The sequence below is a fragment of the Agelaius phoeniceus genome, chromosome 11 (genome assembly GCF_051311805.1).
Source record: "Agelaius phoeniceus isolate bAgePho1 chromosome 11, bAgePho1.hap1, whole genome shotgun sequence".
Lineage (NCBI taxonomy): Eukaryota > Metazoa > Chordata > Aves > Passeriformes > Icteridae > Agelaius > Agelaius phoeniceus.
This window is the reverse complement of record NC_135275.1, coordinates 3,909,289-3,936,045: the sequence shown is the minus strand read 5'-3', so window position 1 is coordinate 3,936,045 and position 26,757 is coordinate 3,909,289. Positions and strand designations below refer to the sequence as shown.

Below are 26,757 nucleotides of genomic sequence, written 5' to 3'. Positions count from 1 at the left end.
AACTGATACCAAAACATGGTCAGGAAATGTGAAAGCCAAACACAAACCAGCACATATTGAACAGATCAGGGAAGAAATGCAGGAACATTGTAACATTTTTCATATTTCCTGGTTTAACATACCCTCAAAGCTTGATGAGTTTACCTAAGGCTCTGGAGAAGTTCAGGCTACTCCTATCTTATTAAAAATATCAATACAGTTCAGAACACACAAAAAAAATCAATGCTTTACTTGGACAAGCATGTTGCCATTGGAAAAAATATTAATATTTGGATATTTGCAACATTTGGATATTTGCAACCTTGGTAGCAAGGTTAAAAGGGAAAATACAAAACTCTCATCTCCTGTAAATTGATACCAAAATTTGGTCAGGAAACGTGAAAGCCAAACACAAACCAGCACATATTGAACAGATCAGGGAAGAAATGCAGGAACATTTGAAGATATTTGCAAATTATGAAAAACAAACAGTGTCAGATGGCTGAGCACAACAAGGTGTGACCCATCAGAACTTCTCCATTGGCTGAGATCTTTTCTCCCTCCTGAAGAATTCCCTCACAATTATTAAGCAAAGCACTGAAGTGCAACAGCATAAAAAGCACAAAAAGGGACCACAGGAGCTTCCAAGGCAACAGAACCAACCTCCCCTCCTGTGACAGCTCAGCAAGGGTGGGCTACACATGACTAAAATAAATAAAATGGTTTTGAAAAGCCTGCAATGAGCAAATATGCAGGGGTTTTTTTTCCCAAGGTCTGTTTCATGTACACAAATACATTGCATGCCATTAGGTAAGTTAGTTTTAAACCCTTTTACGGAAAGTTTTTCAAAATGTGACTTTTTGTATCATTTTTTTACAGAAAAGAACATTTCTGCTTCTGGAACTCTGTTTCAGGTGATGTGTGTATTTTCCAGAGCACAAAGCAGCCTTAGCCAAGCATCCTGACATTTTTAATACCCATTCCCAGATTTACTGGCAGCCCTAAATATTTAAAATAACTCCCAAGCCCCAGTGGAGAGTCCATGGGTGCCTGGTGCCCATTTTGCACAATTCATGCCCAATTTTAACCTGTCCTAGAGCTGAACAAAAGCCCCAGAGGCCTGGCAGCAGTGGGTGAGTGCTGAGGGGGCAGTGCAGAGGGAGCTCTGCAAAGCAGGGATGCTGTGCTCACCATCCACAGGATGGAGCCCGTGGGCTGCTCCACCTGCTGGGATCCACTCCACCTGGACTTGACAGTTGCCAGCCCAAAGTCTCCTATTTTCACTGTCAGGCCTTCATGAAGAAATATATCTGTGGGTTTGTTAAAGAAACTGCACAAACTGAGTCAACAGTTCTGTATCTTCTGACCTGAGTGTCAAGTGCTGCCTGTTTTACTGAAACCTGTATGGGAAACAAAGGAAAAGGGGTTTGAAATTAACATTTAACACTAAACCAGAGCAGATGTTCAGCAGCATTTGTAGATTTATCTTTATGGTGAGCCAGGACAGAAATCAACAGTTCATTACCACCCATGGCTGCAGCTCCTTAAATAACTGAGAAAAGGAAAGAGCCCAGAGATCTCACAACTCAGAAAAGAAAATTAAGAAAAAAACAATTACAAGGAGAAGTAAATGTAAAAATAAAATCTATTTCCATGAAGTTCTCTGGCAGATTTAATTATGATTTTAACTGCAAATACATCCACACTATTTATAATTATCTCCTTCATGGATCTGTCACTGGTATCAGCACCTTCTTTGCTGGGTTATTTTAAGAAGTGATCATTTATTGATTTGACTTAGGAAATCAAATCTGCAATTTCAAGAAGATAATTCAGAAATAGAAATGAGAAAGAGTCAGTCATATTTATATGTCAGAAGCAGAGCTAACTTAATTCACAAAAATGATCATCATTACTAGGAATCACAAATTTCTGACCTCCTATACAATGAAATAATTGGTTTTATTTTTGTTTAACTGGAAAGAGAATCCACTGACGTTCTGGAACTACTGAACTTGGGAGATTTTTTATGATGGCATTTGCCAAAACATCCTGGTCACATGTGATGGAAGGAAGCCCCAGTTCCCATCTCCAAGGATGTTCTGGTAATTGCAAAATCAGGCATTTCAAAGGTGCAAGAAATCAGCTCCCACCATTTTCACTCCAGATGTGTTACTGAATCTATATTTTTGCACGACATAGAATAGTAAAAGGCTGCTTTTCCTTGAGTTTAAAGTAAGACTTTTGGCTTCCTTTCTGCCAGTTATGTGAGGAGTTCTAAATGTACTAAAAATACCCAAGAGACAGAAACAAACCCATGTGTGCACACACAGCTCCCAGCAAGAAGGAGAGCAGCATGTGGGTCCCAGAGCACTGAATAAACCTCATTTCAGTAAAATAAGAGACTCCTGGAGCACAACTGCTGCACATCTTTATCCCAAGTGTGGCAAACAAGCACAGATGCCCTGTGGAAATCCCTGCTAGCTCATCAACAGGGATTGCCCATTAGTAGTTATATATATCAATCTATTGTAAATAGGTGGTGCAAGCCCCACAGAAAGCAAGCTCCCCATGCCCAAGAAATCCCTCCCAGCAGAGGATGGAGCTCAGGAAGGATACTGTTGGATTTCATGTCTCTGTGGATGATGTTCTTGGCATGTAAATAGCTGTGAAGGGAAAAGCACAGCAGCCATTAGCAGGGCTGCTCACAACCAGCATTTTCATTCCCCCAGACACTTTATTCAGTTTATTACACACCCAACCCCTGCTGGCTTTCCACAAGTCCACTTTGGGAACAAAGAAATGGAGTTGTGCTCAGTGCAGGGAAGAAATGCCAGGAAGGAGTGGCACAAATTCCATTAACCCTTCACCAAAGGGAGGATGGATTTAGGGGTGCTGGGTGCTCATCCTTCACCAGAGGCACAGGGGGGATGGGTTTAGGGGTGCTGGGTGCTCATCCTTCACCAGAGGCACAGGGAGAATGGATTAACCCTGGAAACCTGGGGCTGTCCTCACAGCCATGAGCTCTGTGCCCTGTGCTGGGGCTGACTGCTCCAAATGGACATTTCACCCTGGCCAGCTCCTGGATTGTGGCTGTTCCAAATGGACATTTCACCCTGGCCAGCTCCTGGATCTGTTCCAAATGGACATTTCACCCTGGCCAGCTCCTGGATTGTGGCTGTTCCAAATGGACATTTCACCCTGGCCAGCTCCTGGATCTGTTCCAAATGGACATTTCACCCTGGCCAGCTCCTGGAGAGTGGCTGCAAACCTGGGCTCTGAGCTCCAAGGAAGGAGCTGTGGCAGCAGTAGCTGCTCCTGTGCTCCCAGCATCAGAACCAGGGCTGAGAGCAGGGAGCTGGAAATGCTTCCAGAACCATCTGGGTGAGTCCTGGGGAACAGAGCAGCCACCCCTGATCCCACAGAGCATCAATCAGTGTGTGTCAGACACTGCAGGGTTACACTGACACAGGGGAGGAAAAGCCCCCTCATCCTGAATTTACAACAGCATTGCATCTGCTGCACTACAGCAGAGCTCAGGCTGGAGAAGCTGATAAAATAGCTGATAAAATGGGGCAGGAAAGGGGCAGGAAAGGGGCAGGGAAAGGGGCAGGGAAAGGGGCAGGGAAAGGGGCAGGGAAAGGGGCAGGGAAAGGGGCAGGGAAAGGGGCAGGGAAAGGGGCAGGGAAAGGGGCAGGGAAAGGGGCAGGGAAAGGGGCAGGGAAAGGGGCAGGGAAAGGGGCAGGGAAAGGGGCAGGGAAAGGGGCAGGAAGAGGGGCAGGAAGAGGGGCAGGAAGAGGGGCAGGAAGAGGGGCAGGAAGAGGGGCAGGAAAGGGACAGGAAAGGGACAGGAAAGGGGCAGGGAAAGGGGCAGGGAAAGGGGCAGGGAAAGGGGCAGGGAAAGGGGCAGGGAAAGGGGCAGGGAAAGGGGCAGGGAAAGGGGCAGGAAAGGGGCAGGAAAGGGGCAGGAAAGGGGCAGGGAGAGGGGCAGGGAGAGGGGCAGGGAGAGGGGCAGGGAGAGGGGCAGGAGAGGGGCAGGAGAGGGGCAGGAGAGGGGCAGGAAAGGGCAGGAAAGGGAGGGCACTCACTCCATGCCCTGGGCGGTCTGGCGGGCGATGTCGATGAGCTGGAACATCTGGAACTTGGTCTCCTGCACGTGCAGGTGTTTGTAGAGGCTGCTGCCCTCACACCACTGGGTGACAATGGCCAGGTTGTCCTTGGTCATGTAGCCCATGAAGAGCAGGATGTTCACGTGCCGGGTCTTCCTGACAGAGGAGCACCAAGAGCAATCAGGGGCTGCACCCAAAGTGCTCCCCAGGACTGCTCCAAAGGCACTCCTGGCTGAATGCATCTCATCTCTGCAATCCCAGGCCAGTGTGGCAGTGAAATTTGGCCTCACACATCATTAAAATACACCACAGTTGCCATTTTCTGTTTTTCAGCTGCTCTTTTGCTCTTTAGTTACAATATTCCCTTTTAGTTATTTGAAATCAACATTTAAGAATTTGACATCAACAAGCAACAGTCACACTTGCAAGTGGGGTTAGAAGTTACTGGGATGGCAGAAAGCACCCTGGAAGCTGGGAAAAATCCCAGCTTTAGGTGGAAGGCTGAATGCCAAGGGAAACCAAAGATAGCTGCAAACCCTAAAGGAATTATCAGATGAGGAGATGGTTTGTTATGTATCTACTTGGTTCATTTTCAGGAGTAACATCACAGACACTAAAACACCTCAGGATCTGAAAGCAGAGAACCATTACACTGATCAGTGCAATGTGTTTAAGGAAAATAATGATTATGGTGCCATTTGAAGAGGAACAGTTCAAGTGTTGTCTGGTGGTGAGAATTAGGGCAGAATTCATTAATCCCCACCTTCACTGCCCAGTGTGGGCTGAGCAATGTTAAGAGACCACAAAAACACTCTGAACTAGGACTGTCTTTTTTATTCTTCTCTGGAAATCTGCTTTTGTGCCTATCACACACAGAACATGGGGCCAGAAGGCTGCAGGGAGGGAAATGCAGCAGCTGGAATATCAGAATTTAGCAGTGGAACTCCAACTCACCTCAGGACAGCCACTTCATTCCTGAAAGCCTGGAACTGTTCTGGGGTTGGGTCTACAACCTTTAGGATCTTCACTGCTACATCCCCTGGAAATAAAATAACCACAAAAGTTACTGAAGATGCAGCTTTCCTCTCCTCCTCAAAGTAACAAAAATAAACAATGCAATTCAAATTCCTCCTCTGAACCTCTACTGAAGGGTCAAGATTTCCCTGCAGACAAATTCCTGTGGTGTCAAGCAATTAATTGAGTTGAATTTCAGTCTAATGGAAAAAGCCATTAATTAATTATTCCCACACCTCCCTTCTATCTTTTAGGGCTATGTTGGGGTAGAATCCATTTTGCAGGACATATGTATACACACCTTTGTGGTTTGATTAGCAAATTTAAATATTGAAGTGTTTATATATAAACTTCATTTGAGCACATCAGAAAACCCAACAGCTCTCCTTCATGCAGAATTTCTTTACTTCTTTAATTCTTGGTACTTGAAGAGGTGTGAATGTTCTACTAAAATAAATTGTAATATGAATTTATTTTTTATTACAAAATCTGATTGAACTAATTTTCCTTTTGATTTCTGTGTCCCATTTCAGTTCCATAATGAAAATCAGAAACTGCTCATGACTTTTAGTGTAACAATACTGCTTCCCTTGCTGCTGACAGCATCTGAGCCTTGAGACATGCAAGTATTTACTCATTAAAAACAGAGGGCAGCAGGTGAGTTTCCAGATTTGTTTTGTTAGATTTTTTTCTGACAATAATGCCATTTAAATTAGAGCATGGAGGGGTTTTTGTGTGTTTCTGTTCAAAATCACAAGCCATGAATTTGGAAACAAATTCTGCAGCTTTACAGGGTGCCTGTTTTCAAAATATCCCCACTACTTACAGATCAAACTCTCACATCAATCATTTTTTCATTGAAAAAACTCCACAATTTATTTATGCTGATTTCCTTTCCATCCCACCTTGAAATGAAGCATGCTGATTAAACCACAAAGGTTTGAAGAGAAGCTAAATATAATTGAACAGCAGGCTGTGGAATTGCCCAGCTAACAGAAAACAAACCCTTTTAGAAAGCAAACTGGTGTGGGGCATGGGAGTGAAGAGATCAGAGCCCTGAGAATGGAGAGGCACCTGTGAGACTGAGGTTTGGGGTCTGTGCTTTGCTGGAACCCCAGGGCTGCTCTCACACAGCAGATCCTGATTCTGCCTGGGCCTTGGTGAAGGATGAGCACCCAGCACCCCTAAATTCATTGTGCCTCTGGTCAAGGATGAGCACCCAGCACCCCTAAATCCCTTTTCCCTTTGGTGAAGGATGAGCACCCAGCACCCCTAAATCCATTCTCCCTTTGGTGAAGGATGAGCACCCAGCACCCCTAAATCCATTCTCCCTTTGGTGAAGGATGAGCACCCAGCACTCCTAAATCCATTCTCCCTGTGCCTCTGGTGAAGGATGAGCACCCAGCAGGAGTAAATCCATTCTCCCTGTGCCTCTGGTGAAGGATGAGCACCCAGCAGGAGTAAATCCATTCTCCCTGTGCCTTTGGTGGCAGATGAGCATCCAGCACCCCTAAATCCATTTTCCCTGTGCCTCTGGTCAAGGATGAGCACCCAGCACCCCTAAATCCATTCTCCCTTGGGTGAAGGATGAGCACCCAGCACCCCTAAATCCATTGTGCCTTTGGTGAAGGATGAGCACCTAGCACCCCAAGATCTATTTCCCCTGTGCCTTTGGAGGCAGCTGAGCACCCAGCACCCCTAAATCCCTTTTCCCTTTGGTGAAGGATGAGCACCCAGCACCCCTAAATCCCTTTTCCCTTTGGAGGCAGCTGGGCACCCAGCACCCCAAGCTCCATGTTGCCCAGCTCCAGACTCACCGTGCCACTTGCCCTTGTAAACTGTGCCAAAAGAGCCTGAGCCTATCCTGGTGGACAGCATCACTTCACTGGCTTCTATTTCCCAGTAATAACTGGAGTCTCTCTGGCCACGAGGCCTCTGCAACAACAATTCACAGAAAGGTCATTTTTAATCACCTGTATCATACACACACAAATCAATTCAATAATTTCCCCCTGAAACCTCGAGGGGTTGGTCCTGCAGTTTGGATTTTTGTTTTTCTCCTCACTTTGGGAGGGTGGTGGGAGTTTTCAGCAAAAAACCCAAATAAAAAAAATCTCCCCATTTTTCTTGGATGCCTTGAACTGTTTATCATGAAGGTCTGCACTAGAAAATTAAACCCTAATCTGAGATCCTAAAAGGAACATATATTTTATGATCATTATTTAAAAACATCTGAAATATTTAAGAAAGTGCTTTCTTCAAAGGCACAATGCTAAAATTCTGGAACTCTTAAATGGAATAAGCCAAACAGATGAGAGCAAAATTCCCAAATGTCTAAGTGAGGAAAAACTGTGAATTCCATTGAGCAACTCTGTTTTCCTTGTGAAAGCTTAGAAGCCTTCAAAAATTTCAAGATATTATCAATTATAACTCTTCTTTCTTTCTTTCCCCCACCCCTAAGTTTAAATCAAGCCTTTGAGGGAAAAGCTGCATTTTGTAAAATCTGGTTTTCCCTGAGATATTTGACTGTCCAAGGGAAATGAAGGCATTGGCAATATCCCCTTTCTATGGAAACAATACAGTTCAAACAGTGCTAATGAAGCCAATTTGAAATAAATTAAAACTGGATCAAAAGGATGCAACCTCTAAAGATTTAAAAGGCAATCCTTGGGCCTGCCCTGACAATGTCACACCACTGGCTGAAATTCATTTGCAACCCAGAACACTTTGTACTGAGCATTTATAATCCAAGGCATCAGTGCCATCATTCCCCAATTAATGACAATAAATTGTTCCTGTACACACAGTGCAGAGCAAGCCAAGATCACCTGCACCTTTCAGTGCAGAAATTGATCCCAGCACAGTGCAAACTCATTTGTGAATTAAAGCAAACATCACCATACTCACAATTTTGTTTTTTTCTTGTGTGTTAGATGCAGGGGCTCTCTCTCTTTGGGCTGGGACTGGGGTTTTAGGCTGAGACCAGCCAGTTGGGCTCATATTGTTAGGACTTCCAGACAGAGCAGAGGGTGAGGCTTTAAGACAGAAATACAAGAAAACAGTTGATGAACAAGAGAACAAGCAAATCAAACCATATTAGAAAATGTTTCATTCTTGAAAGCATACCTGATTCACTATGGCTTCGAATTGCATCCTGCAACAGAGGAAATGGAGAATAAAGTTAATAAAGGAACAAGGAGCACACAAAGGAACAAGCAGGGCTGGTGTGGAAATTGCTGGGCCAGTTTTAGTGCACTAGAGCACTGGCCAGCAGCTCCAGGATTGGGGATCTGCTCATCACACCAATCCTGCAGGAAACCCATGCAACTGGTGAGTTCTGCCAACACAGGGAAGAGGCTCAGAGCATACTGAAAGGACTGCTACCAAAAAGGAAAGGGGCACAACACAAGACCCAGCAGCAGCAGCACCGTCTGCACTCCCCCTGCACTTCATGCTCGTGTTCCAGGTGTGGACAGAGCTCCTGGCATGGCCCCAGGGCACAGCTCCCAAACAGCTCCTGGGGTACAGCAGGACTTTGAACCCCCCAAATATTCCACCTCAACACCCAGTGTGAAATGGCTGCACACAGCACCTCAACCCCCAAAACAGGCTACACAAGTGCCCCTACACAAAGCCCTCTCCTTTTCCAAGCACATTCCCACAGGGAATCTGGCATTTGAGCAGTGTTCCCACAGGTCACCAGGACAGTGCCACAAGTGTCACCTCATGCCACGGGCACAACACAACTCTACAGCCATGCACAAGAGAGAACTAAGCTCTGACAAACAGCACTGCACAGCTTTTCTCACCTGCCTTTTGCATTATCCCAAAGTACAAACAGGAAAGGGAAAATATCCAGGGACTGTGTGAGTACAAAGCAAGAACATGCACTACAGAGAGATTAAACACTGTCAAAGTTAACAGAAGTCAATGCAAATTCTCTAACTAATTAGTAGAATAATAAATGTAAGACTTCATAGGAGGACAGAACAAGGCCACATTGCACTCCACAGTTTCAAATTAAGATTATCCTTAGCAAAGGTTCAGTAATAAAATACATTGTTTTAGCTAATTAGTTGCATTCACCCAGGCTGGACTAAGTACAGCATTCTTGCAGATTGCCACTGCTCCACACCTGAGTGGATTAAAATCTGCACGAACAACCAATGAAGAACTCCTCCATTTACTAATTTTGTTTAATTAAAGGATAATAAAACCTTTCAGAACCAAATCACAAGTGATTGGTTTTGTACATCAGCCTGAGAATGTAACTGCTTTCCAGGAAGCTGGCAAAGGATGACTAAAGAATTCAAGTTGTTTCTCATACTTATCTATGTGGAGTTCTTACTTTGAAAAAGTATTTTGGAGCTTCAATCCTGATGTGAATATTTGTTTATTTGCTTCTGATTTCAACAGCAAACAAACCAAACCCCTGTTCTTACAACACAAGTAACACCATCCCCAGTGCTGTAGTCTGTCAGCTTTCCTTTGATGGGAAATAAAAACAGTCCAAGCTGTTCTTCATCTCAGGGCTTTGGATGGGTACAGCCAATAAAAACCACTTCCAGAGGGAAAAGCCACACAATGCATGTGTTTTGAGAGGGTTTTGTTTAAAGGCTGTGAGACCCAATGCATTTTAATCCAAGCCTATTCCCATCCAGAGGAGGATGAATTCAGCCAGATCAACTGAACATGAAGCTCTTTATCAATTTGCCCCTTCCAATTAACAGCCCCAATATTTGAGTATAAACATGCTGGCAAGATTCTCATCAGATCAGGTCCAGATTCAACACCTCAGGTGGACACTGCCATGGCTTACAAGTTACAGCAATGCTGTTAATGACAAGAAAACAGAAGGCACCAAGGAAATACCTACTCTTCCCCTCAAACAAAAGCGTCTGCACCAGGAGCTGGGAGAAGCATTCAGGCTGTTATTCTAGGCCAACACAGTAAGAGATAAAAGAAAAGAACAGAGGAAGTATAAAAAAGTATTTCTAAAAATTCAATGTTAGGCTAAATGAAAGAAAAACCTAATTTGCTTGATAAATGCTAATTAAGTGCAATAAAATTTTTAAGTATTCCTGCTCAAACCCAGAGGTTCACTAGGATCTATCCTTGGGTAAAGCATTTTTTTATTATAGTTTTTCTCCTGGTTTACTAGAAAGTCTCTGCTACTTTCTTTCTGCATTGCTTTGGGGCCTTTGAAAAGCTTTTAGAATGTAACAACTATTTTTATGGTAATGTGAGGATCCAGAATAGAAAGTGTTTCTATCTTTACTGCTCTGCATAAAGAAAAAAAATGTCTCCTTAAAGACTCATCACTCTACCCAGATCAATAATTCAGATTTTCTTGAGTGCTCCATTGTGGTTTGTGCCACCAGAGATGGTCAGCCTGGCCTCTGAACCAGCAAAAAGGGCTGGGAGCCAAAGAAGCCAAAGAGAAAGGGAGGACACAAAGGCAGCTGACACAGAGCCTCTGACCAAAAATGCTTCCTGGGGCTGCAGGGCACTCCTGCTCTGCTCCAAGGGCCAGAGGAACTCTCTCAGTCCCTTCAGAGGATCTTCAGGTTTCACACAAGTCCATGAATCAGCAGCTGAAGATGCAGGTGAGCTCAGCAGTGAAAGGCTTTTGCTTGGCCTCCAGAGTTTTTAAACTATTCCAGAGGCAAAAGCAGCAAACAGTGCTTGCTCTCTCTCCCAAGTCCTGCAGTTCAGCATTTCCTGCACACCAGTTTGTTAAGGTTAGCACAAATCAAAATTAAAGAAACCCAACCACTTTAGGCCTGATTTCCCAGAGTTGTCCCTCACTGCCAGTCTAAGGTAGGAAAATACAAAAAAAAGGTGTTTGAAGGGAAGACCAGCAGGAATAGTCTCAGACAGACTGGCTTCAGCCCACAGGCCCAGAATTGTCATTAATTCCATTCAGGTGTAACACAAAACAGATCCCCAGGAAGCTCTGACCTGAGCATCCCCAGCCCAAGAACTACACCAGACTCAGGGCACCTTTAGTCTGACTGAAAATTAACACCAGCCCCCCTCACAAACCCAGACTTTTACATTTGGAAAAACATTTTTAGACACATCTAAAAAGCATTTCTTCACAAAACCGAGCTTAACTGTTAAACCTCTTGACACACCCCTAGAATTCCCCAATTCCTGCAGCAAAGTTGATAGACTGCAAGAATTAATAATGAACTTCCTATGCAAAGGTGTCTCCTGATCTCCTCCCCAGTGAGGCAGCTGAGGCAGGCAGTGAGCAGAGGGGAGGAAGGCAGGAAGGCAAGGCCACAGAGGCTGTGGCAGGGCAGTGCAGCCCCAGGGCAGCCCTGCTGTTACCTCGATGATCCTGCTGTCCACGGGCATGGTGGTGCTGACCATGTGCACGTTGGGGGTGGATGTGGAGCGCTGCCTTTGGGACAGAGAGCCCTCAGAGGAAGGGTTGGATGGGTTGAAAGTGAAGGCATGAGGTGTAGAATACCTGTGCTGGGAGCTGAGAAGGAAACAGAGACAAAGGGAGACTTGTGGTTATTTTTATTTCCCCCTCTGGCAAGTGAAAAACACCGTTCAATGTAACCTGTCCAAAAGCAATATACACACAATTCCAAGCAGAGAAAAAGCTGGGATTTACACATCAACTAAACTACTTGGTCAGCTGAATCAGTCCCAGTTCAATTTAAGAAATAAATTTGAAAAACTTGAAGATCTTGTCAGCTCACATATTTAATTAGTGTGTTTAGCTGAGGTCTGGTTTTGCTGTTAGGAACTTTGCCACAGTTCACCTCAATCCCCATCAAATCACATTTAATACACTGACAAAATACTGCCTCTGAGAGATGAATTCAGGACTGTGAAACTAAACAAACGGCTCATTTCAAGCCTGTTAAATGCACAGCTTAAGAGCTAAGCCCTGAATTTGTAAAGCTTTGCAAGACTGTTCAATGGTTTGCACAGAACAGCCAGCAAGGAAGTCATGAAACCCAACACCAGTTAAAAGGAGGCCAAGGCTAAAATCCAGCTCAACCAAGAGTTCTAAATCACAGCTAAGGCCACTCAGACCATTAGGATCCCAAAACACAAATGTATCTTAATTGAAATGGGCCAGCCTTCACAAAAGATCTATGAAGTTAGTAACTCACTGCTCAACAACACTGGAAATAAGAGTAAGATGGCAAAGATCAATTCCTGATGCAGTTCCCATTAAAACAAAGAAATAAAGACATAGAACCATTTACAAGTCAGCTACGTGCTCTGTGCCTCATTCCTGACCAGACTGTTCAAATGGGTGCAGAAAAAACAAAAGCTGGCCTGCTCTCTTCAGCCTCTAGAATTTCAAGGGAAAGAATACAGGCACGTGTTAGGGTCAGGGGAGAGGCCCCTTGGGAAGGGACACAAGTTTCATTTCAGCATGAATTAAAACTACAGGCATGTTCTCTTTAGGTATGAGAATTTTCTTTAAGAGGAGCATATTTTCAGTTCCCACTGTTCTCTCCTTAAACTCCTATCTGTCATCAGAATATCAGAGCATTATTTTAGTTACGATGTGAATCATCCACCACAAGACACAAACTCTTGATGCACACTACCTGATCAGATAAAATAAAATGAATTCACAGAAATACCAAAAGGGAGCCTTGGATTTTCTTAGGCAGGAAAACAAAGGTCTCCAAAAAGCCTTTAATACTCTAAAATTGAAAAGGCTAAAACTTGAAACTATGAAATCTGAAATCAATGCTTTGGTGGATCTAAGAACAAGAGTTGTCTGTGATGAAGTGGTGCTGCTGCCTTGCACATTCATCCCAACCCTGGATCAGATTGCTCTGCTTTGGAGGAGCTGGGGGTCTCTGGCTGCTTGGGATGGATTGCTCTGAGAGAAGTGTATTTCCCAAAAGAGAAATGACAGGAAATACAAGCTTACCTAACAGGTATCCGGGAGACAGACTCCCGCATCCGTCTCATTGTCAAGGGAGGTAGTGCAGGGACACCACTGTCACTGATATTTGAATTTGGGAACAATCTGAAATATCAACAAAAACAATTACAACTTCAACTGCTACACTACCTCCTGTACAATGCTCTTGAAAGCTGAAATTTTAAAGGGCTGTTTCTTTGCAGCATGATTAACTTCATGAACACATTCCTATCTTTACATCGTGTTTTTCCTCTGTGTACCGCTAAAATCTCTGCCTTCAGACTCCCAAAGAAAAGTTCCACGTGTTCTTTCCAAACTTGAGAGACAAAATCTTTTTATATCAGACTAGAGATTTTCCTGAAAGGGTACTTGACCCAGTGAAGTTCTATTCAAACCAGGTAGCACCAAGTGGCACAAGTCATCCTGCCCTCTCTTAGTATGGGAAAATGCAGAACCACATGACCAAGTTTAGTTATAAAAAATTACAACCACTAAGAAACATTAGAACAATTACAGGCTTTAACACTTTTGCATAAAAGGACTTCTAACATAATCATTTTCAACTTTTTGTAACTGGTATTAGGAAAGTATTACCCTCCATCTGTTTTCTCACCATTTTCACCAGTGTCAGAAGCTGATGTGTAGAACAGGTGAACACTAAACAGCTAAAATCAACTGAATCATGGCCTGGCTGATTCCTAACATGTGTTGTGTGGGAGGAATTGCTGTCCCCTGCTCAAACAGAGGGCACTGGAGGAACTGCCTGGCCAATCAAGGTGTTTGTTTGCTTGTCCCAGAGCATTAAAATCCAGAGCAAGAACAAACTGCAGCTGATGTGCACGGCCTTTCCCTGGGAACAGACACTCATTGCTGGCTGTTTCATGAGCTCAACCCACAGTTCTGCTCACAGGGACTGCCTTCCCTACAACCCAGAAGGATCTCTGTGATCAGAGACACAACACCAAGTGTCAGCCAGACTTGCTGCTGCCATAGAAAGGAGCAGTCCTTACAAGAGCTGCCTGATGTTGCTCCAGTCCACACACATGGTTGGCACCTTGGTGCTGCAGTGCTCGTGGAATTTGTAGCCGCACGTCTGACAGCGGAAGCCATTGAGCAGGAACTTCTGGCAGATGTCACAGAAGGCAAGCTTCAGAAATGTCTTCCTGGCCTGGAAAACACAGCCAGGGATTAATCCCAGCTAATTACCTCTTCATCAACTGACATTTGGACAGTCAGAGCCCAAAAGAAATAAATAACCATGGTAAAATGCTGTAAGAGCCCCCAGGTTGCTACTGAGCTTAAAACCACACTCAAATATTCTAGAGTGGATTTCCAGGTTGGTTGGACACCTGGGCAGTCCAGAAACACTGAAGGCTTTATTTACAGAACAAACAAAGAAAGAAAAAGAAAAGAATAAGTGTTCTTTCAAATGCAAAAATGATGTTTTTGCTCAGCAAGGTGACAGAGCTGTGTGAGCCAAGAGCTGAGGGTTGTGTTTGTTTCCAGTAGCACCAAAGAGGTGAAAGAGGATCAGACTGGAAGGCCCAGCTCATTTTTTTTTGTTAGCCAAAACTCTTGGTGGTTACAACTAACCAATATCCCTTGCATGAGAAATACATTTCTTAGTAATCAAAATAATAGAAGGAATTTGTACTTATTTAAATGGCAGCCTACTTTGGTTTTTTAAAAGCTTCTGGAGTATGAAAAGATTAAAATGAACCAAGGGGTTTCTTCCTCCATAACCTACTGGAGAGGAGGGTTCCAAATTTTAGCTTCTTCCAGACCTGGAGAAAAATATTCATTTTCTGCTGACCAACTGCAGATGACATTTTCTGTATTTTTTTTTAAATGTAATGCAGCAGTAAAGTGACTCTCAGGTTTTGCAAATCAATCCTAACCCTTCTAATGGATGTAAATGACAATCATTTAGGACTTAGGATTACCACAATGTATTTCTAGAACAAAACAAGAAAAAAGCTAAAATATGGGAAGAGAGTTCCTTCCCAAGGAGAAGACAATAATACAAGGTAAAACTGTTAGGAGTTGGGCATTATCTCTTCATAAAAAAAAAAAATAATTTTTAAAAATTCTTAAAAAACCTACAAAGCACAAAACCACCTTCTACTTATTTGTTTTGTGTGGAATAAATAATCCATTTTTGAGAAGGGACTACAAAGTAAAGCCTTTCATTCCCCCATAGAACACTCTATCAAATTACAAAGCAGCATTAGCTCACAAAATAATGTCATTACCTGCAGAATGAACAGCACAAATAAACATTGGACCATCAGTCCAGTAAAGCTGCTGAACTTATCCAGCCTTTTTTGACTGATGACACAGAGAAAATGCAAATTTTCTGCCTTTTCTAGACTTTAAAGACATGGGTATCTTACCACAACAGTTACAGACACAGGTATTTATGTAAAATAAAAATGGCACTCATCAGACCTGTGAAGAACATGCACAGTGTGAGCTTGGACAGTCTGTGACACCTGGGGATCCCCAGGGGAATCATCACAATTCTGGCATTTCACTGCAAATTGATATTTAGGGAATGGAATTGGTGGGGAACAGGGCTGAAGGAATCAACCCCAACTTCTGAAAATCCCTGTGTCCAGAAAGTCAAAAGCTTTCTAATGGCCAAAACATTCTTTGGCCAAATCTGTGGCTCAACTGATGAAATTCCCAGCAGAATAAAGAAAATCTTACAAAATTGTGAGTGGTGAGTGGGACATGGTCAAGGAAGTCCACTCGCAGCTCCTCTCCAATCAGGGAGGCAGCATCTGTGTTCCAATCCAAACGCACTTTCTTCCTGAAAGAGAAAATGGGGACAACAAAATCACCTTGGAGAGAGGTCTGGCCTCATCCACAACTATGTTTTGTGAGTTTTCTTGAGTAAACTGAGAACAAATAGCCAGAAAAGCATAGCTAACCTCTTACAGTGAGCTGGACAGATCTCAGTGTCTTCCACTCAAAAAATCAGAGGCAACTTGGAATATATTGCAAGTCACCTCTTTTTCTGCTCATTTTTAACATGGTATTTCTTTATAAAATATTTGACATAAAGCACCTGGAAGCTTTAATGGAGTCACAGAAATACCCTTATAAATGTAACAGAAATCATGAGTGACACAAAATCCATTCTTAGGAGCTTGGGCAGGGACTGGTAACCCCAGAATGGCCTCAGCAGCTCAGAGATGTAACCCCACAAATGCCTGAGGCTGCAGGGAGCTTTAATGCCAAGCCTGAGAGGTGTGAAGTGCATTAACTCCATGAGATACCTTCACTCCCTCAGCTTGGAGGACAATCATTTGGGATTTAATAGTAGCATCCCCTCAGTCCTACAAATAAATAAGGAATATCTGAAGTGAGACTGAAATCCAAATATTGGGAAGTTGTAGAGGAATGCAGAGCCTTAAAACTGAGCACATAAAACTGTTCAGGGAAGTGGGCTAAGAATCACTGGCACTGAATTTACCATCTATAAAGGCAGCACAGAAATGCACCTCAAACATGAAGGAAGGCATCACTTCATCTAGAGCATGGCAAAACCCTCACTAAGGGGCTGCAAGCACTTGAGGGAACCCCTCCACTTTAAATATTTTCAATATTTAGCTTTCAAACAAAAATGAAATTACCAATACACAGAAAGCTGACAGAGTTACCCTAGAAAAAGGCAAAGAAAGCAACACAAAGTGCTCACAACCCAACTGCTTTAAAAGAAATCAGCCAGAGGGGAAGAAAACCTTACTGCTGCTATTCCAAACCCAAGATTTTTACACTCCCTGGGAGGAAATCTCCCTCTTACCCCTTTGGTTCAGCAAGAAGTCGAAACACTGCACAGCACTCTGGCTGCAGCCCCCTGACCTTCAGAGCCTTCATCAGACAGTCATGCAGGGTCATCCCATTCCTCACGTTCACCTGGCAGCAAGGGGAGAAAACAAAGCATTTACACACTGCTGCAGCTCCTTTAGGCTTTTCCAAGAGCATTTTGTCATTTTAAGAAATTCCAGGAAAGCTGCACAAAGTGCACTCCTGCAAAGGACATTCTGAAGGCATTTTATGACTTCTGAGTTTCTATGAAACAGGATTTTACACAAGTAGGCAGCCTACAGAAGGAAGAGAAATGCAGGCAAATGGAGCTACCCCCAGTACAGAAAAAGGTTTAATTTAGATTTCAAGAAACTTTGAGTAAGGCTATTTATTATTAGGGACACTCAGCTCCAAGAAACTGAACAGAAGTGTTCCCTCAACAAGTTTCACTTCAGCTTTAACCCCCACATTTCAAGTGAGGAAAATGACAGAAGTGTCATGCAGGCACCATTGTTTAGGTCATCCAACAATGACCTTTCCATGTGCAATATGCTCATGTGCTTTAGAAAATTCACAGCATTGAGACAGAGCAGTAGAGCTTCTCAAAATACACATCCAAAAGAAACCACATCCTCTAAAACCAACCAACTGCTGAGCATCACTCAACCCCAGTGAGACCCTTCAGGAGGGCACATCTGGTGGCAGGAGCAGGGAGTGGGAGCAGGAGAGCAGTGCTGAGCTGCAGGCAGCCCCCACTCACCACGGTGCGCTGCTTGTTGGGCAGGAAGACGCGGATGGTGTTGCAGGTTTTGGACGTATCCGAGATTTTGCCGTCGTCGGACGCGCGGCGCTGGTACCCAAACTGCTGCACCAGGGTGGGGGAGATGCAGTTGGGGCCATCGAAGACAGAATCCTTCAGCCCAAAGCCATTGCTGATGGTCTTCCAAGCTCCCTGGATGTGCTCCATTGGTGCAGCCTAAGGAACATTGGGAGAGTCAGGGAAACAGCCACGTCCTTCCCTCTGGAGCGGGGCTGCCTCCTCCTCCTCACACAGCAAATCTCAGCCTTTTCTGGAAGCATCTGGAGCTGCCCTGCCTGGTGAGGTGATCAAGCTACACTGCAGGTCCAGCTCACCCACAGCTGCACAATCAGCCTGCTCCTGAAAGCATTTCACTTTATACACACAGACAAGCAGCAAGAGATGTGTAACACCTCAGGGACAGCACTTCACCAGCAGGGGAATCTACATCATCAGTGCCTGGGGGGCTTTCAGAGAGGTGCCCAGAATATGGAATCAGAATATCCTGAGCTGGAAGGGACCCACAGGATCACCCAGCCCAGCTCCTGGCCCTGCACAGCCACTCCAACAATCCCACCCTGGGATTTAATAGTATAATTAAATTCCACCCCTGGCAGCCTCGGGGCTGTGCCCATTCCCTGGGCAGTGCCCAGCACCCTCTGGGCCAGAACCTTTCCCTGATCTGCACCCTAACCCTCCCTGGTCACCAGAATAAAGAGCTCTGGAGGAGGCCAGCACAACAGTCCTGAAAACCAGATATGCCACACAGGCATTAGCCCAGACTGTTAAGAAAAGAGACTCAACAGGAATTACAATGAAAAGAATGAATTAAGGAATCTATTTTTATCACTGATTTTGAGGCTTTGGTTGTTTAGGTTTTTTTAAATACTATCACAATTTACATAGTGTGAAACACCAAAAAATTATTTCTCAACCTTCACACCCACTATGCTCAGTTGTGTTTCAGCACAAATAAACCTGGGACAACTGGGATTGTTCAGCCTGAGAAAGAAAAGGCTCCAGGGTGACCCAGCTGAAACCCTGCAGTACCTGAAGGGAGCCAACAAGAAAGATGGAGAGGGATTATTTACAATTAACAGGACACAAGGAATGGCTTCAAACTGACAGGGAGTAGGTTTAGATGGGATATTGGGCATTAGGAATTGTTCCCTGGGAGGGTGGGCAGCCCTGGCACAGGTGCCCAGAGCAGCTGGGGCTGCCCCTGGATCCCTGGCAGTGCCCAAGGCCAGGATGGACAGGGCTGGGAGCACCTGGGGACAGTGGGAGGTGTCCCTGCCATGGCAGGGGTGGCACTGGATGAGCTTTGAGGTCCCTTTCAACCTAAACCATTTTATGATTTTACAAACACCTCCCAGTGCAAGGACACCAACAACCCCCTCCCTCTGCACAGTTCCAAAGCAGCACTCATTTCTGCACATGCAGGGACAAAGGTAAAGGCATCACTGGATTTCTGCCCCAGATATCCCAACTGCAATGCAGCTTGAACTCCAAATTATACTCAAACATCTGATTCAAAATTAGGCAAAAGCAAAGCTGAAATCAAACAACCTGATTGAGAACACCCAACACTGACTGAGCACCTGGCAGCAGCTGCTCAAGTCTCATCTCATGTGTGGTCCTGCACCTCCTTTGCTGCAAATTATTTGAGCCCTCCAATACATTTCCTCATGTTTATGTCAGGGAAAAAGCAGCAGTGTTTGTTTCAGTTGAAGAGTTAAAACAATGGAAGTCTTGGATAAAAAAGATCTCCACTAATGTTAAGTGTCCATTCTGGGGTGCCCAGAAGGATAAGCTGAATTTCAGAGTGTTTTCCTTCACAGCACATTTGCAAGTACCTTTGGTGCAGACCTCAAGCCAGATCTGCCCAGCAGCCAGAAAGGAAATGTAACAACAACAACAAAGTTCCAGAGAAAGGTTTGGTTTAGGTGAAGTCATTACCACCACAGGCAAAGCCCAGAGCAGCAGAACCTCAGCCTCAAAGGGAACTTTCAGCCAGTTCCTGAATATCTCCTCCTGCCAACCCCTGCCACTCCTCAATCCATCAGCTCTGCAGGTCCAGTTGTCCAAAAGTTCCAAATGTTTAAATGTCAGTAAGATTTAAACTCCATGCCCAGTCATCTAACAGGATTGAGATACTTGGATTTTTTTTCTTTTTCAATCCATAGCACATAAATGACAAGAGTTTTATATTTGATGTAAAAAAAGGAATAAGGAATAGGAAGACACGGAGACATTCTGAAAAATGAGAGCTAAAACTGAGGAATACAACCAAGTTCACCACACATCTCACAATTCCTAGGCACCAGAAAGGTGAAAAACAAGTTATGTTCAGTTACAACACCCACATAATGCACATGGCAGCTGAAAGAGTAACTACTGAGATGGCAGCAATAAAAACTGAGATAAACTCTTAGATAAGAGGGGAAAGATGAAACCCAGAGAGCTTCTCTTAACTTAACCCCTATGGCAAACTCCTTTGTTTCACCCTTCCAGCTAACAGATGAAACTAAACAAAAAGAAGAGCCCAGCTTGATTTTTCTGCTGAGCTAAGGAATTGCAGGACAGCCACCAAAATCTCCTTGTCCCTGCTGACAGAAGTTGACAACACCCCAACACTCCAGCCCTTCTATTTAATATTTTGATATGCTGCCAACAGTTCCTGAAAAAATCCAGAGAAAGCAGGAAATGACAAAGAATTCAAACTTGCATTTTGACAAAAGATAAAAATAGCCAAAAAGTGACTTCCCTGCTCTCAGGGCATTGTCTCCCCCAAACCCTGCACACTGAGGCACAGCTACCAGGGAAGATCCCAGCAATGTATTTTAAGGGTGTTGCACACACAGGAAAACACAGACAGCAACTGCTCTCAGCCTCTGTAGACCCAAATGTCAGTTCTACCTTTAATTAGGCATTTGCATCCTTCTCTCCCAGGGTCTTTGCCTCACAAGTGCTGCACAGTGTCAGAACTGGCCATGCCTTGCACAGTCCCCCCTGCCCTGCTCTCTCCTGCCATCACTGGGGTTTGCCACCTCTTTTGGCTGAGGGTTCAGTGCCTGCCAGGCTGGGTTTGCTCCCAAACCATCCCCTTGGAAGTGCAGCAGCTCCCTGCAGGCACAGAGAGCATTCCCATGGCACCAAGTGACCAGCTTGGGGCTGACAGCAGTGACATTAAATGACAGCCCAACCCTGCACAGCCCCAGGTGCTGAGTTCTTTCCCTAGGAAATGGATGTACCACACACACCGTGCTCAGCTCTCCTCCTCCCCAACCTCAGGGTGCTGCTGGGGCACTCAGGAAGAGCCAGCAGCAGGATGAGAACAGAGGTCAGAGCTGGCCTGAAGCTGGCAAAAACCTGCCAAGAGGCCTGGGGGTGGAGGGCCAGGGGAGAGGAAGGGAAGTTTAACAGATCCTCACAGTCTCCTGGGGAGAGACAGGGAATCCCTGCTGGAAAGCTGCTAAACCTGCTCTGGCACCCACTGAACAAGGGCTGGCAGCTGGAAAGGTGGAGCTCCTTGCAGAAACCCAACCTGAGAAACCCAAACTATTCAGAGCCAGCCCCTGAGGGTGCCAGAGGTTCCAGGGCCCCCCAGACACCTCCTGAGCCAGGCCATGAACAGTCTGGTTGAGAACACTGCAACTCTGGCAGAGCATGGGCAGCCAGGTTCACTTCTCAGGCCTTGTTCCAGAGTATTCTCATGGAAGGACAGACAGACAGAAAGCTGCTGCTTAGGAGGTGACTCTGAATGACTTCCACCTTTCTGCTGCCCTCCAGTGCAAAGAAATGTATAAATATCTATACAAACCCATCCCCTTGGAAGTGCAGCAGCTCCTGCAGGCACAGAGAGCATTCCCATGGCACCAAGTGACCAGCTTGGGGCTGACAGCAGTGACATTAAATGACAGCCCAACCCTGCACATCCACACTCATCTGCCTCCCTCAGAACCCTGGATGGGCACAGGGAGAACAGCCCAGGCCACAGGTGTGAGCCCACCTGAGCAGGTAAGTGAAGCACAGCCCACCCTGCAGGGCCCTGGCAGCAGATTTACTCCCTTTGGGTAGTTTGCTCCAAGCAGTAAATTCATTAAAGGCATTTTTACTCACTACACTCAGCTCCCCCAGCATCCACACCAATTCACTCCAGCAGCTTTACTCCCTTTGGGTAGTTTGCTCCAAGCAGTAAATTCATTAAAGGCATTTTTACTCACCACACTCAGCTCCCCCAGCATCCACACCAATTCACTCCAGTGAAAAGATGTTTGAAACTCTGTTCTAAAGAGAAATTTAATTTAAAATAAAGGAGGAAAGATTTTACAATGATGCCTTCATAACTATGGTTCTTCTTAGGTTTGTCTCTTCCAGAAAAAAAATTGCTTTTCTCTCTCTTTCAATTAATTACAAGCATATTCCTGACACATAATCATTACCAGATACTGGATTTATGTTTATGCCATGCTCAAATAATCCACTGCCAGCTGGATGTTTTCATGTATATTTCTAAAAATTTTCTTTAAATCTTTTCTTCCTGCAGCTCATCACTTCCATGAAAATGACTTCAAACAGCCTTTCTCCAACTGACAAACTGCAACAGCAGCATTCAAAGAATATTTGAAGATATTAAAGAACATCAGTCTTGTGAGAACTCAGCACATCACTCCCGATGTCCAGAGATGCCAGGAGAACCCTTGGGGGTCTCAGAAATCCTGGAATGTTGCCAGGAGTGTTTGGTGGCTTGATTTTGATCCATCCACAGAAGTGACAGCAGTTTGAGGACGTGAGAATCACTTTGGAGTGAAGGGTGTAAAAGGGACACATTTATAGAGCGAAATATAAACTTTAAGGTTTTTGGTACAGGGGGGTTATGGAGACAAGATGGAGGGATCAGGGTGTGTCTCGTCCTTCTTTCTTCTTCTTGTCCTCCATCTCCTGTGGTGATGTTGGCACTTGGGGATTGGTTCATGGTGAAGGTGCACTTGCCAACATGGGTGAAAAGCATTGGGAAATAAAGGTAAATATCATGTACGTAGATTTTAGTATAAAAAGACAGGACCGCCCCGTGGGTGGGCAGAGTGCCCTTGGCTGCTTTGCAGGTCAGACCTCTGCTGGACAGACAGAAAATTCTGTAGATAAGAAACAATAAACAATCTGAAGATGGAAAAGCTGAAGGGTCCAGACTCGTCCTTTGAAACGCGTCCACCCAAGAACCGCCCTGCCCGTGTCGGGGCACAGACAGACAGACAGACCAGACACACTCTCCTTGTAGATCCAGGACTGCTGGGAAACTGATCCTGATGATTTTTCTGCTTAGGCTGAACATTTAATATGAAACCAATGTCATTTACTGCTGCAAGTCCCCCAGGACTTCTGCACACTGTGACCAAGAGTGCACTTTTCATCAGGGCTTTTTGCACACATTACAGATTCTGCTCATGAATCACTGGAACAAGTATTAACCCAAAAGCTCTGGAATGTGCACATCTGACAGCACCAGATTCCTGGAGATCAGTCACTCATACACAATCAATACATTCATGTCATTCACTCCAGCTCAGAAGGTATTGGAAGCTGCTCTGACTTTCCCATCAGCAGGACAAATTGCTGGTGTGAGCTGTTAAAAGTTTCACTCTCCCTCCCTAGGAAATGCCAGAACTGGCACTGGGTTAGGCTGAAAGTTCACAAGTTACCAAGCTGAGCTCTCACTCCAAAGTTTAGCTACTTTGTCCTTGCTTCTTTCTGGAACAAGCACCCAAAGTTGTTTTTGAAAACAAGTCAAAACAGTTCCCCCTGCCAGCACACAGGCACTGCCATTTTTATCCCCACAAATTCCTGGAATTTTGTGTTTCATGGAATACACCTACAAACACAGACCAGCACAGAACAAAGTCCAGAATCCACTTCAAACTGAACACTTTTATCAGTAAATAGAAGCTTGAAAAGCTGCTTAGAAACAAAGTTTGCATCTCTGGCACAAAAAGATCAATGATCCATTGAACTGTGGCTTTTTCTTCTCCCATACAGTAATTAATTGATCTAATATTGCTTGGGTGACCAATTATCTGGGAGAAAACCAGAAATTCAAACCAGACAAATCTCTGTTGTGATCTATAGCAGCATTTTTTAAAAGCAGCTTTTCAGAGCAGTAGAGGATAAATATGGACCCATTCCTATATGAATAAAAAAAGCTGTGATCTATGGAAATATGAATGCAGGGAATGAGCTGGGATCAGTGCAACAACCCAGGCCAGATCCCTCTCACATCTACAAGGTTGGTGCTTTTCCTTCATGTGCCCTTCATTTTAAGAGATCAATGCCAAAAAACAAATTCCTCCCTTAGACAACTGACAGAAATTAAAAATTAACAGAAGGAAATGTCAGTGTTCAGGGAAAAAAACCAAACAGAACAAAAACCAACAGAAACACATACAATTTCTGCCTCTGCTGTTCTGATCTTGGAAGTATCTTTTCAGCTCTTTATTTATCAGAAATATTCTGCTTTTAGTCACTACTTCAGCCTTCAGGAAAAAAAAAATAACACTGATTTTCCAACAAGGGGGCCCTAGAGTAAGGAGGACACAAGCAATACAACTCTCAACCTGCTTTCAGATTTATTCATTTATTATTCATTCGAGATCAGTATCTTTTTGGATTTAAAAGCTGCTGTCAGATAAAAACTCTGGCTAGTAAGCACAGCCCCAGTGAGACTGCCTGGCTGCAGCACCTGTACTTTGGGCTCTGCTGAGCAGGAGTTGCTCACCAGAACAATCTGCACCTTTGGCCATCCTCTGCCTGCTCTCTGTTGGCTCTAACAGCTCAGGGCCACTTTTCCCAGGCAGACCCCAGAAGATCTGTTTGGTTTGTCCTTTCCACACAGATCATTCCCATGTTAGTCACCCATTTTTTTCCCACATGATTATTTCTATGAAATTCAAATGTGGAGCTCTGATTTTTCCTACAAAACCACAATTTCTACGTTAGAGAAACAGGAGCACTGAAGACCCTGCATCTAAAAGAGGGATACAGAATCCAAAGCTTTGCCTTTCCCAAAGCAAAAAGGCAATCCCAGGTAAACAGTTAAATGCAGCAGGTGTTTCTAATCAGTCAGAGTGTTTTGAAATTGGATTTAAGTACAGCTGCAGAGTTTATATAGATTCACAAATGAGTTGATGGAATTGCTATTGAAACAGCAGGAAAGGAAAAAGCAAGCAAGCAAAGTGCTCATAGATTTTGTACAAGTTTTCCTTACAAAGCACCAGAACTCTGTCATCAAATAAAATTTCCACTTCTCTTTCTAGTATAATGTTCCATAATCTTTCATCTCATCTGCTTTATTACTATTAAAGCTGAAGTGATATTTAAGTCGTGCTCCTTTTTGAATTCAGTAAACTCAAACTCATTACCAGAAACAAAAAGCACTGAACACTGATTTTTATAGCTGCTGGTATCAGAATCACATTATGTGACAGTCCTGCCACTCACATTCTTCTTTCTGTGCCATAATGTTGAATTCTGTCAAATTCTCCAAAGGGAGATCCACAGAGAGATCTCTTCTGCAGACAGAAGTGGGACTCCAAGTGCTCTGTCTTTCTTTACATGGTCAAAACCCTGGAGGAGCCTTTTTTCTCCCCCAAATCTCTCAATCAAGTGCACATACCTTCCCAGCCATGTGCCCATTTGCATTCTGCACTTGCTCATGCCAATTGTTCCCAGTCTGAAAGGCCCAAACTGTGTTTGCAGTTGCCTGGAACTCATCCACTTTACAGCAAGGATGAAAAAAAGTTACTCAAATGTCAGCAATCCACCAAATGCCCTTCCCACACGAGTTCTCAAGGATTAAACAAAAAAGTGACTGAGAACCTCAGCACAAAGAATGCCTGGCTCTGTCCTCCCTCAGCCACATGGAGGAAATGCAGCAGCACTGAGAACAGCCCAGCCTGAGGATTATTAAAGAAGGTGCTGGGAGCTCACATCTCACTGCACAGAGACCTGCAAGGTGCTGTTCACCAGCCCTGCACAGCACAGGCAAGGCTGAATTCATGACATGAATTAAAATCTGTACATCCAGCCTGGCCAGGTGCTCCCTGCTTTCACTGCAGCCAGTAAATGGATGTGATGAAATGTGGGCTCTGTGCCAGCCCTGCAGTGCCACGTGGAGGTCAATAATGGCATTCCAAGAGCTTGGAAACATCACCCAGACGGGCACAGGGCAGGGCACAGGGACACAGCACCTGGAGAGATCCTCTGGAGATGAACAAAGGGCTCTCCCTCATATTTTAGAGCAAGAGGCAACTGGGAACAGCTGGACTTCTCCTTCTTTATTTTCATGGTTTGCATGCACCTGTACTTGCCAAGAAACCTGAATGAAATGGCAAATAACAACAGAATGTACTTTAAAATTTAAGACTGTATACAAGAAAAAATACTTAAGACTATGTCAAACATCTACTGTCCTGAGAGCCTCCAAAAGAAATTATACTCCATTTTAACATTATCTTATTAAATACACCCATGAAATTACAGTTCTGGTTTGGGTGGGTTTTTATTTACTTAACAAAGTGCCATAGCAGCCTTTTTGTTTCAGAGATAGAGTTTGAAGATAATGCCACAGACAGATTTACATTAGGGCTGGATTAGTCCCAACAGACCTGCACTTGTGTGGAAAGGCAAATGCTGTTTGGAAAAGACAGGCAAATATCAAGAGCTGAAGTTCTAAACTGAGGAAGGGCTTTTCCCCTGCAAAGTAAATATCCAGGGAGACTGACTCAAGCAAGAGCTAAGTTAAATACACACTTCTGATAAAGCAAATCCTGTAACAACTGCAGCTCCAGATGGATTCTGGGGCATTTTTCAAAAAACAAAAAGTGGATTTGAGCAGCAGTGCAAGAATCCCAGCACAGAGGGGCTGAGCTGAGTTTCCCCCCCTGAAGGGAAGGTTCAGGAATCTCCAAAGAAAGGAAGGGGCAGGAGAAGGAGGAAGGGAAAGATGACAAGAGAAAGTTATTTGTACCTTTAGTTTTCCTTTCAGCAAATGAAGTCCTATGACAAAAGGATGAAGCACATCATCTGTGGAAGACAAAAAACCAGAAGATATTTCCATTTTAACAGACAAACATATACAT

At 44.3% G+C, this 26,757-nt stretch overlaps 1 protein-coding gene across 8 annotated transcripts in view; it reads right to left on the bottom strand.

The window, feature by feature from the left end:
* RAF1 (Raf-1 proto-oncogene, serine/threonine kinase) overlaps nt 1-26,757 on the bottom strand; it is a 41,805-nt gene that overhangs the window by 4,058 nt on the left and 10,990 nt on the right. For 4 of the 8 annotated variants that reach the window (XM_077184682.1, XM_077184679.1, XM_077184680.1 and 1 more), the window contains exons 2-16: nt 26,646-26,701; nt 17,585-17,800; nt 16,820-16,932; nt 15,721-15,823; nt 14,022-14,179; nt 13,018-13,116; nt 11,439-11,592; nt 9,979-10,038; nt 8,229-8,256; nt 8,010-8,137; nt 6,920-7,037; nt 5,043-5,127; nt 4,068-4,244; nt 2,599-2,645; nt 1,171-1,289 (exon numbers count right to left, since the gene is read on the bottom strand). In XM_077184682.1, coding sequence (XP_077040797.1) covers nt 1,171-1,289; nt 2,599-2,645; nt 4,068-4,244; nt 5,043-5,127; nt 6,920-7,037; nt 8,010-8,137; nt 8,229-8,256; nt 9,979-10,038; nt 11,439-11,592; nt 13,018-13,116; nt 14,022-14,179; nt 15,721-15,823; nt 16,820-16,932; nt 17,585-17,791 — 1,596 coding nt within the window. In that variant the 5' untranslated portion in view covers nt 17,792-17,800; nt 26,646-26,701. The remainder of the gene's footprint in view (nt 1-1,170; nt 1,290-2,598; nt 2,646-4,067; nt 4,245-5,042; nt 5,128-6,919; nt 7,038-8,009; nt 8,138-8,228; nt 8,257-9,978; nt 10,039-11,438; nt 11,593-13,017; nt 13,117-14,021; nt 14,180-15,720; nt 15,824-16,819; nt 16,933-17,584; nt 17,801-26,645; nt 26,702-26,757) is intronic. The other 4 variants (XM_077184683.1, XM_077184684.1, XM_077184685.1 and 1 more) reach the window with 4 other exon arrangements.